General features: G+C 42.4%; 1 protein-coding gene across 1 annotated transcript in view; it reads right to left on the bottom strand.

The window, feature by feature from the left end:
- The window catches only part of sema6ba (sema domain, transmembrane domain (TM), and cytoplasmic domain, (semaphorin) 6Ba), a 173173-nt gene that overhangs the window by 54549 nt on the left and 106009 nt on the right, over positions 1-12615 (bottom strand). The window contains exons 4-5 of the mRNA XM_049477199.1: positions 4501-4561; positions 4292-4354 (exon numbers count right to left, since the gene is read on the bottom strand). Of these exons, the coding sequence (XP_049333156.1) occupies positions 4292-4354; positions 4501-4561 (124 nt within the window). The remainder of the gene's footprint in view (positions 1-4291; positions 4355-4500; positions 4562-12615) is intronic.

The raw sequence follows: 12615 nt of genomic DNA, 5'->3' as shown, positions 1-12615 counted from the left end.
AAAGTACTGGTGGAGCTCCATCATTTCGGAGAACCTCCACTGCCTCACAGCTCAAAACTGGGGGGGTTTATACTCCTCTAAAGCCCACGGCTGAGATTAGACATGGTACCAAAGGGTTTGGTGATTCTATTGGCTGGACTTCTTTGTCTAGATAAATCTGTGTGCATGCATTTGCACATCTGTGTTAGCAATCAGTTATCTGTTAACAATGACAATTCTAGCCATATACCACCAGTTACCATAATCCCCCCCCCCCCCCACTGCACTGTATGGTATGTATATGTGTGTGTGTGTGTGTGTGTGTGTGTGAGTGTGTGTGTGTGTGGGAACAGCTGGTCGTACACTCTGCACTATCTCTCTTCTCCAGTGTCTCTAACAGTCGTTTACTGTAATGAGGCTAATAACTGTAAACAGCGCCTCAGTTTACTCTGATGTATCACACTCTCACACACACACACACACACACACACACGCACATACACGCACACACACACACACACGCAGCTGACAGTCTGTTCATGGGCTTTGATTTTCTCACCACGCTTCAGTTTCTCGTCAGTGTCTCTCTGCGACTCGCTGACGGCTTTCTGCTCTAAGTGCGGCATGTGTAACCTCACGTGTGATGTCATGGAGTCGCTGAGGCAGCTGGGGGATTTAATGGAGACAGATGTGTCTCTGAGTGTCTCTCACTCTTTCATTCTCTCTCTCTCTCTTTCTCTCTCTCCGTTTCTCGCTCTGTAATTCTCTCCGTTCTGATCTCTCTGTGAATGATGAATAGGGTGAAGAGGAGGCTGATGACTTCTGAAGAAAACAGTAATCAGACCCATTACTGTCAGCCAGGGACACCCTCGGAGAATGGCATTCTGGGTGAAAGAGCATGTGAGAGAGAGACAGAGAGAGAGATGGAGAGGGAAGGGTGAATGAACGACAGGAAGAAGGGCAGAACGAGGTCTTAACGAGCGGCACGGGGGAGATTAATTAACCTGCTGTTAACCAGGAAACGTGATGATACATTTATTAAATCTAATTGGTTAAACTGAAATTGTGTGATGTGATCACATGGTGCATTCACGACGTGATTGGCTGTTTGGTGGAGAAGAGGGAGTGAGAGATGGAGGGGGGAGGTGTAGTTGAAAGGCAAGGCCAGGAGGTGGTGAGGCAGATGAAGGGAGGTGATGATGGAGTGGAGCAGAATTAGAGAAGGAGGTGGAGAAGAATCAGGAAGAGTGGAGAGGAGGTGTGAATAAAGAGGAAGAAGTATAGAAGTGGGAGGGCTAAAAGGGAGAAAGTGAGGTTGGACGGGGAGAAATAGGTGATGGCAGAGGTGAGGAAGTGGAGGAGAGGAGGACAGAGGGTGAGGTGAGAAGAGAGGCAGCACAGTTTGGAGGCAGGATAGAGGTCATGAGTTTGTGAGGAACAAGAGGAGAGGTAAGTGTGGAGGAAGGGAAGTGAAGATAGATGGCAAAAAGGGAATGGCAGAGTGGAGGAGGTGGGAAAAGTGGAGGAGAGGAGGAAATGAGGGAGAAGAGTGGATGGAGATTTGAAAATGGACAGAAGGATGTAGAGCTGGAGGGTGAAGGGGAGGAGATGTAGTTGGAGGGAAGGAGGGAGGTGTGGGCAAGCCACAGGGAAGAGTGTAAAGTTGGAGGAGAGGGGGAGTAAAGAGGTAGAGGTGTAGAGGAGGAGAAGTGGAGGGGAGAAGATGGGGACAGAGGGGGAAGTAAAAGTAGACATAAAGAGGAAAGGGAAGGAAGTGACGCTAGAAGAGAGGCAGCACAGTTTGGAGGCAGGATGGAGGTCATGATGAGTTTGTTAGGCACAGGAAAAGAGGAGAAAGGTTGATGGTGAAAAGAAGGTGGAGAAGAGGAGGTGAAGACAGATGGGAAAAGGGCAAAGCAGAGTGGAGAAGAGAGGATGGAGAAGGAAGAAAGGTGAGGGTAGTGCGATTGAGGTAGAGAAGTTGTGGTGTGATGTAGAGCTGTATGGTAAAGAGGAAGAGATGTAGCCACAGGGAGAGAGTGTAAAGTTGGAGGAAAGGGGAAGTGAAGAGGAAAAGATTGAGTGGAGGAAAAGGAGGAAGGGAGGAAGTGAGGGTAGAAGAGAGGGAGCAAAGTTTGGAGGCAGGATGAAGGTCATAGGTTTTTTAAGCACAGGACGAGAGGAGAGAGGATGGTGGAAAGGAGGGTGGAGAAGAGGAGGTGAAGACAGATGGGAAAAAGGGAACGGCAGAGTGGAAGAGGTGGAAGTGGAGAAGAGAGGATGGAGAAGGAAGAAAGGTGAGGGAAGTGCGATTGAGGTAGAGAAGTTGTGGTGTGTTGTTGAGCTGTAAGGTGAAGGGAAGGAGATGTAGTTGAAAGAAAGGAGGGAAGTGTGAGCCACAGGGAGAGAGTGTGAAGTTGGAGGAGAGGAGAAGTAAAGAGGAAGAGGTGGAGGAGAGAAGATGAGGACAGAGGGGGAGGTAAAAGTAGACAGAAAGAGGGAAGTAAAGAAAGTGAGGGTAGAAGAGAGGCAGCAGAGTTTGGAGGCAGGATGCAGGTCATGAGTTTTTTAAGCACAGGAGAAGATGTGAGAGGTTGATGGTGGAAAGGAGGGTGGAGAAGAGGACTTGAAGACAAAGGAAAAAAGGAATGGCAGAGTGGAGGAAGTGGAGAAGAGAAGGTGGAGAAGGAAGAAAGGTGAGGGAAGTGCAGTTGAGGTAGAGAAGTTGTGGTGATGGTGGAAAGCAGAACTGATAAGAAAGATCAAAGTGTTCTAAGAGAACATGGGAAAGAGATAAGGCTGGAGAGGAAAAGATGGAGGAGATCGGGTGGAGGGGAGGAGAGAAAAGAGAGGAGATCAGGTAAGGGCAGATCAGAAGGGGGACAGTCTAGAAAAAGATGGAGAAAGAAGGGAGAAATGGTGAAGGTCTAGAGGTGTATTAATAGGAAGACTGTAGGTCTTGAGGTTGTGATGCACAGGGGAGGAGGAAAAAGGTGGAGGAGAGAAGTGAAGGCAGAGTGGATGAAAGGTGGAGGAGAGGAGGTGAAAGTAGATTCAGGGTAAAGAGGAGGAGGTAAGGGCAGATGGGAATAATGAGGTGAGGATGGAGGGTGAGAGGGTGAGCTGAGATAGAGATAGAAGATAGAACAGAAGGTGGAGGAGGGTGGAGGAGTGTGAGAGGAGGAACACAGATGTATGTATCAGGGTGGAGATCAGACGGCAGCTCTTGTTAAACAGTAAAACACGGCCGGGTTTGACACCGGTCTCCTTGAAGCTCAGCAGTGTGGTGGTGGGAGGCGGCCAGTCGGCTGTAATTAGCCCCTGAACCTCACGAGAAGCAGCGATTTGTCAGAGGAAGATCAAAGAGAAACAGCCGAGCGTGTGTGTTCCTGCCCCGCGGACACACACCGACATCCTGCTGCAGTCACACACACACACACACACACACACACACACACACACACACACACACACACACCGCCGCTGAGACACGACCTTTTACAGTCGGGGGTTACCTTCAGGAAACCTGCATAATCTCCACCCTGTTACAACACTAAAAACCCATACATCACACTATCTACACTCACCCAGCTCTAAATATCATAATTACATCATGATAAATAAAAAACTCATGACCTTCCAGAAGAAGCTCCGCCCACTTCTCTACTACAATACAATACAGAGTTACTACAGTATATTCACTAATACCACTTACTACAACTTTACTACTGTACACAACACAAGCCTTATTGTGTTCACCATGACCTTCCAGAAGAAGCTCCGCCTACTTCTCTACTACAATACAATACAGAGTTACTATATTCACTACTGTACACAACAAAAAGCCTTATTGTGTTCACCATGACCTTCCAGAAGCCCCGCCCACTTCTCTACTACAGTACAGAGTTACTACAGTATATTCACTAATACTACTTACTCAACTTTACTACTGTACACAACACAAGCCTTATTGTGTTCACCATGACCTTCCAGAAGAAGCTCCGCCCACTTCTCTACTACAATACAATACAGAGTTACTACAGTATATTCACTAATACCACTTACTCAACTTCACTACTGTACACAACACAAGCCTTATCGTGTTCACCATGACCTTCCAGAAGAAGCTCCGCCCACTTCTCTACTACAGTACAGAGTTACTATATTCACTCATACCACTTACTTAACTTCACTACTGTACACAACACAAGCCTTATCGTGTTCACCATGACCTTCCAGAAGCTCCGCCCACTTCTCTACTACAATACAGAGTCACTACAGTATTTAGCGTTTAGCAGTAGTGAACACTCACCTCATGTTTGCCCTTCATCCTGCAGATCCGGATATCGTTCTTATTGGACTCCCATGTTCTCTTCTGTAGCAGTGAGAGAAACGCAATATCACACACACGTGTTCGGTACACACTCCTCACACACACTCACACACACACACACACACACACACGCGTATCCACGTTAACGAGCTACAGAGTGTGTGTGTGCTGAAGAGAACAGGACTCACTTTGCTGTAGAACATCTCATCTCCTGATACATGGTCCAGTTCCACACGATAAAGGTCATCTCTGAAACACACACACACACACACACACACACACGCAATTTTCATCAGCTGTGACACAAGAACAAAGCATGACTGCAGCCATATTTCAGAACTATGATGAAAAGCAGCTCATGACTAAAAAGAAAACAAAAAAGTGCAAAGTGGATCAAAGTGCTTTGGAAATCACAGTTCAGAGACTGTCAGAAAGAGAGAGAGAGAGAGAGAGTTGTGAATATATATAATAGTGAAAATCGAGCTATAGAATGAGATGAGGGAGGATGGAGCAGGTTGAGCCGCACTTGAGCCCACATTAAAGGTTTTTTTTTTTTATAAGCAGCATAATTTATTGCAATCAATCTCTGTTTTAATGTGTTAAAACACAATAAATAACAAAGATATTTAAGGTTTTCTCTTTTCTTTTCTGAATTCTGAATGTCTTTTTGGGTAGTGCACCTCTTAGTGAGAGATCGCAGACAGATAAACATGCTTCTATGATGCATTTAAATACATTTTGCACAATTTATACACTTAGAGAAGAGGATGCATCACTGCATGTTTATTATGACAGATTTCCTGCCATGTAGATTAAAGTATAATATAGTATAATCTATCTATCTATCTGTCTATCTATCTATCCATCCATCCATCCATCCATCCATCCATCCATGTACAGGATCTACAGGCCCAGCTGAAGCAGCAACATCTGTTGATAAATAAGGTTTTAAAGGAAATGTAACAAAAGTAACAGAAGCTAACTGGAAGGGATAAAAGGTCATAACAGTGTTAAATAAAGAGAATTATTAGCATATAAGCAGCTGCAGATTTGGCGTCTCAGATCTCACACTGCACAGCTGTGTTTGTGAGTTTACAGAGCGCAGGATCATCAAAGGGAGAACGGTTAGCGTCTCTTTATATAAAACTGTGAAGCTGTGGATCTCTGAGACCAATTATTTCAGGGAGGCCATTACAGCAGAGCGTTTAGGACCACAGCTCCCACTGTCGGGTGCTAGCGCCCACGCTAATGAAGCCCCCGGAACAGCACAGTGTCACAATGGGGGAGCGCTAGTCAAGCTAACGGATGGATAGACGTAGACGTATACTGTCCAGTATACCCAGTGACCAGTTCACCAAGAGCTTGTGGACATCACTTTAATTATCGCATCGATTGTGCTGCTCTACTCTCTGTAGAGTCTCTGTAGAAAAGTCCTGTCAACAGATTAAGACTCTCTGGAGCAGATACATTTGAACCACTTGGCACCACGTCTAAAACCATTGTATAAAAGTATAAAAGCCTCCAGAATTGAGCTGTAGAGCAGTTGATCTGTGTTCTCTCATCCACAGTTAATCCCGTTGGATGTGGTTGGTGCTTCTTGGTGGTATGCTGACATTGCCCTGCTGACGATACCGTGGCTCTTGATGCATCACAAAGACTTGCTGTCTTGGTCACAGATGCTCCAGCAGCAAGACGTGCACCAACAATTTGTGCTCTTTTGAACTCTGGTATGTCTCCCATAATGTTGTGTGTATTGCAATATTTAGAGCAGAACTGTGCTCTTACCCTGCTAATTGAACCTTCACACACTTCACGCTTTTACTGGTGCATTAATGTGCAATTAATAAAGATTGAACACCAGGCTGCTCCAATTTAGCCATGAAACCTAAAATCCCACACTAAAAGGACGACAGGTGTGTCAGTTTCATTGTCCAACCCATTATATATGAATGATTAAGTGTCAAAAGTCAAAAGTCATGCAGTGCTTTTCTTGTGAAATGTGTTTAAATGTTATTTTTTTTGTTGTTGTCGGGAGCTTTTCCTCGCTGCAGATTAAACACTCTGAGAAACCGACTGGAGCGGACAGAGATGCAAATGAGTCTGTCCGTTTATAATCACACGTGTAGCAGACGGAGCGGTTTGTGACTGATAGTCCAGCAAATCGAATGATACGGTTTCAGAATATGAATCTTTTTTAAAGGAGATTCACCGCTGCTGCTCGTAAACAGCTTTGTCCATCACTGGTTTCGTGCGCTGGTGGGTGCTGACCTTTAGTGGGATTCAATTATTAACTCATAAACTCAGCGGCACCAGAATCACTATAAACCACAGCAACGTCCTGGATACACAGCAAACAAACTGCTGAAGAGACGCAGCGGGAGGAGTGAATTTTACTGAACTACACAACGCAAAATAACTCTGTTCAGCACCGTGATTAATAACCCTGCTGTAAAATACAGTCCAAGACCACGGTAAAGAGATACAGTGAGACAGAATGAGATAGAATGAGGTAGAGTGTGGTAGAGTGAGACAGAATGAGGTAGAGTAAGATAGAGGGAGGTAGAGTGAGATAGAATGAGGTAGAGTGTGGTAGAGTGAGACAGAATGAGACAGAATGAGGTAGAGTAAGATAGAGGGAGGTAGAGGGAGATAGAATGAGGTAGAGTGAGATAGAATGAGGTAGAGTGATACAGAATGAGGTAGAGGGAGACAGAATGAGTTAGAGTGAGACAGAATGAGATAGAGGGAGACAGAATGAGGTAGAGTGAGACGGAATGAGGTACAGTGAGATAGAATGAGATTGAGGGAGACAGAATGAGATAGAGGGACATAGAATGAGGTAGAGTGAGATAGAATGAGATTGAGGGAGACAGAATGAGATAGAGGGACATAGAATGAGGTAGAGTGAGATAGAATGAGGTAGAGGGAGATAGAAGGAGGTACAGTGAGATAGAATGAGATTGAGGGAGACAGAATGAGATAGAGGGAGATAGAATGAGGTAGAGTGAGATAGAATGAGGTAGAGTGAGACGGAATGAGGTACAGTGAGATAGAATGAGATTGAGGGAGACAGAATGAGATAGAGGGAGATAGAATGAGGTAGAGTGAGATAGAATGAGATTGAGGGAGACAGAATGAGATAGAGGGACATAGAATGAGGTAGAGTGAGATAGAATGAGGTAGAGGGAGATAGAAGGAGGTAGAGGGAGATAGAAGGAGGTAGAGGGAGATAGAATGAGGTAGAGTGAGATAGAATGAAACAAACCTGTTTGAAATCACTGTGATTTACTCTAATTTACAGGCTTAAGTTAAGGTGGTGTATATATATATCAAAAATACACTACTGCAACAAAATACAAATTTAATTGTATTTTTGTATACAATATGATATAGCACACCTCTAACTGAAATATATATTAAAAAATACAAGAATTTTATCAGATTTGTAACAAGTCAGTGATCCAGAATCCAGTCATGATCCCAATAATAATGCACTCCATATATCTCCATGTATAGTCAGACATAAACAATTTATTGATCTATTAATCTATTGATCTATATCAGTATGATGAAATATCAGTATTGTATATTTTAGATCCAGTGGAATCTCCACTTCTGATTCGCCAGCACAGCCCTGACCCCTGTAACTCCACCCTCACCTGCAGAGGTCACGACCTCTCCATCAGCTCTAACTGCTACAACCAGACCTGTGAGCGGAAGGAAGTGACATCACCAGGAGGAATCGTCCTCTCTCTGACTGTCAGAGACGGATCTATCATCTGTAACCATAGCAACCAGGCCAGCTGGAGGAGAGCTGTTCTACAGATAGAACCGCTGAACTGTTTTTATACAGGTGAGTCCACACACACACACACACACCACACACACACACACACACACACACACACACTCCACACACACACTCCACACACACAGACCTTACCCTATGCTCAAAAATATACAAAAATATATTATTAAAATTTAACAAATATATAAAAATATACAGAATATTGTAAAGAAGTGTGCACCTATAATCGTGATCCTATAAACCACTATCAAAAGTATTAGCATAAACACTAGCAAAGTCTAAGCAACCACCTAGCAACACCCTATCAACCAACACATATAATGTAAAAATATCTGAGCAACCAAAATCTATACCACAGCAACACCTAAACCACAATCATAGCCAAAACCTAGCAACACCCTATCAACCAACACCTCTATTATAGCAGCATTTAGGCAACCACCTAGCAACACCTTATCAACCAACACCTATACTATAGCAACACCTAAGAAACCACCTAGCAACACTTTATCCTCCAAAAGCTATACCACAGCAACACCTAAACCACAATCATAGCCAAAACCTAGCAACACCCTATCAACCAACACCTATATTATAGCAGCATTTAGGCAACCACCTAGCAACACCTTATCAACCAACACCTATACTATAGCAACACCTAAGAAACCACCTAGCAACACTTTATCCTCCAAAAGCTATACCACAGCAACACCTAAACAACAATCATAGCAAAAACCTAGCAACACCCTATCAACCAACACCTATATTATAGCAGCATGTAGGCAACCACCTAGCAACACCTTATCAACCAACAGCTATACTAAAGCAACACCTAAGAAAGCACCTAGCAACACTTTATCCACCAAAAGCTATACCACAGCAACACCTAAACAACAATCATAGCAAAAACCTAGCAACACCTTATCAACCAACACCTATACTATAGCAACACCAAAGAAACCACCTAGCAACACTTTATCCCCCAAATGCTATACCACAGAAACACTTAAACAACAATCATAGCAACCACCTAGCAACACCTTATCATGTACATATAATGTAAAAATATCTTATCAACCAAAACTTATAACACAACACTACCTAAACCACAATCATAGCAAAAACCTAGCAACACCCTACCAACCAACAGCTATACAACTGCAACACCTTTCCAACCACCTAGCAACACCCTATCAACCAACAGCTATACAATAGCAACACTTTAATAGGGAATAAAATGTAATTGAAAGACTCTTGGAAGTAGATCTGCTCCAATATTCATAAACTTAATACAAAATTAATAAACTTAACATAGAATATTTTCATTAATATCTTTATTACAGTTTATGACCACATCCTGTCTACAGTACAAACGAAGAGCCAGCACTTCCTCCTCCAGCAGCAGCAGCAGCAGCAGCAGCACTGAAGATATTATACACCATTAACAACCAGCAGATCACCAGTCCAGATCCTGCTCACCAGGAGACAATCATCTACAGGACAGAATATATAAACCCCAATAAAAACAGCAGATATTAACTGTTCATCTGTATATATGTGTTGTAATACAGCTATAAACACGTCTGCCTGCTCCTCAAGCTTTCCAGTAAAGAGTAAAGACGGTGCGTAAGCATTTAAATAAGGAAATAAAGCAATTTTATTTATTTTTAATTCATATTAAAGCCTCTCGGAACTAGGGGTGGGCGATATGGCTCTAAAATAATATCACGATATTTCAGGGTATTTTTGCGATAACGATATACTTGGCGATATAGGAAAACTAAAATAATTCAATAGTATAACAGTATAATCATAATGTGGCAAAAGAAATAATATAGCATAAAATAATATAATGCAGCAAATAATATTGCAGAATATTTAGTGCATGCATATAAACTGCTAACTATTATATATTATATAATAAATACACTTAAAGCTTCACAGTAAATAATAGACTACTTTTAAGACAGAACAGCCCTATTATCACGATATGGATTTTAATATCATGATATTTCTGTGTCACGATATATTGTATACGATATAATATTGCCCACCACTACTTTTCTGAATCAGTTTCTCTGATTTTGCTATTTATAGGTTTATGTTTGAGTAAAATGAACATTGATGTTTTATTCTATAAACTACAGACAACATTTCTCCCAAATTACAAATAAAAATATTTTAGTCATTTAGAGCATTTATTTACAGAAAATGAGAAATGGCTGAAATAACAACAAAAAAAAAAATGCAGAGCTTTGAAACAAGTTCATATTCATTAAGTTTTAAGGAGAGTTAAGAAATAATCAATATTTTGGTTTTTAATCACAGTTTTAATTTCATGCGTCTTGGCATCATGTTCTCCTCCTCCACCAGTCTTACACACTGCTTTTGGATAACTTTATGCTGCTTTACTCCTGGTGCAAAAATTCAATCAGTTCAGTTTGGTGGTTTGATGGCTTGTGCCCATCCATCCTCCTCTTGATTATATTCCAGAGGTTTTAATTTTTTTTTTTATTATTTTTTCAGTATATTGTTTTGTATTATTTATATATAAATATATATACGTATATATGTCTGTCCTCGTGTCTGAGTGTTCCCCACGTGACCTGTGCTCCTGTGTTCTGTCTCAGTACTTTTCCACCTGTGTCTAATTTGTAGCTCCGCCCCCTTAGCCCCAGGTGTTTCCACTTCCCGTGTGTGTTATATAGTCCTCCTGCGTCAGTGTTTTCTGTCGGTCTTTGCGTCTTCCCATGTTGTTTTGTTGTTCCACGTTTCTTATTGCTCTAGTCGTTTCTTGCTCCGTGTTTACCTCTGTTTATTTCTTGTTTATTTTTTTATAGTTTCTTGTTTATTTCTGTGTTCCCCAGTCCCCTGCTTAGTGTTCAGTTCCTAGTTCACCTTGCTTAGTTTGTTTTATTTCTGTTCCTCGTTTGTTTCTTGTTTAGTACTCCCTGTTTATTTATTGTTTATTCCTTTGTTTATTATCGTCACCTCTCGTTGGTTTTGGTTTGTTTCTTTGTTCCGTGTTTATTTGTCTCTTTGTTTATTTGTTATTTATTTATTAAATTTTCTTTACCTGCGTTTACGTCCGCCTCCTCGTCTTCCTCCCTGCACCTCCCCAACAGATATGCCTAATAACGATTTTTTTTTCCTTATTTTTAATTGAATTCTTTGCTTTGTTAAGTGTGTATATGTGTGTTTTGTGTTCTGTGAACCTGAGCAATGAAACTTATTGCAACAAAAAAAATTACTTTACTCCTCTTATGTTTAATATCAAAGCAAAACAGACAATAAAAAAAAGATTCCTTTAAATTTTCCTGTGTAAATATATTAGCGAGTAAACGTTCGCTCTAGTGATTCTGCACGAGGGCAGTGGTGAGTAGTGTGTGTGTTGAGTGTGTGATTTAACAGCAGATCTAACGCTGTACAGGAAGTGTGAGCTAATCCTGCAACCCAAGCTGCGGTGTCTCATCTCCGCCCCTCACACACGAGGTCAAAGGTCAAGGCCCCGCCCCCCCCTCTCTCCGTCTGAGAGTGTGTGTTTCCCTGCGGGCTCGGAGTGTAAAGCGGGAGCACATGTGAACTCTCACGAGAGACGGAACCCTGAGGTCGGATCTGCTTTTGAAGAAATCGTGACCCACGACGTGAAACGCAGCGACGCACGCATTCACACTCTTTTACACACTTTTACACACTTTTACACACATACGGAGCGAGAAGAATAAAAAGCAGATGGGAGAACAGCAGCTCTGAGTGGATAATACCACCTTACCTCCCCGGATTCAGCGCTTATGTCCACGGTTTTCATTTTTCCGAGATTCAGAATCGTAATGAAATCGTTCCACCGTGTAATTTCTCATTTCTCGTTCGCAGAGAGAGAGAGAGAGAAAGAGAGAGAGAGAGAGAGAGAGCGTGGACACCTACCATTCGCTTAAAATGAAAATCCTCATCTAAAATAAAACACCCGCCAATTGCCATTTCCGTAATGGTCCTAAAACTAATATTCCTGAATCAACGGAGGAGCAGGAGAGGAGCAGGAGAGGAGCACTCGGCGGTCGGGCGGAACCGTCGCCATCGTCAGCACTTCACCCCTGAGATTCTACATCACAATCTGCTTCTTGCTTTTTTTACATACAGACAGTAGTTTTACTTTCACTTCTGTTTCATTGCAGACTTTACCTGTTCGACTTCATTCCTGCATTTTAGTTTTAGAAGTTTTAGATCAGGGGTGTCCAAACTACGGCCCGTGGGCCATTTGTGGCCCGTTTCCTTTTTGGAGCGGCCCACAAGATATTTTAGAAACAGAATAAAAGGTGGCGAGCAGGTGTTGTATAATGTGAGATTCCAAGTTTGAAAGCTGGGTGTCAGAAAACAGACCAAAGAGTCTAATAGCAGCGAGAGTGCGCTGTTGTGGTGCGGAAAACAGACCAAAGAAATATATGTTAAGAAGCAGGTGAGCGTTTAGTGCAGATGTTTGGTGGAGGTGAGTGTTTAG

The sequence above is a fragment of the Astyanax mexicanus genome, chromosome 4, assembly GCF_023375975.1.
Source record: "Astyanax mexicanus isolate ESR-SI-001 chromosome 4, AstMex3_surface, whole genome shotgun sequence".
Lineage (NCBI taxonomy): Eukaryota > Metazoa > Chordata > Actinopteri > Characiformes > Acestrorhamphidae > Astyanax > Astyanax mexicanus.
Note: the sequence above shows the minus strand (reverse complement) of the source record. Positions and strands in the feature narration are given on the sequence as shown.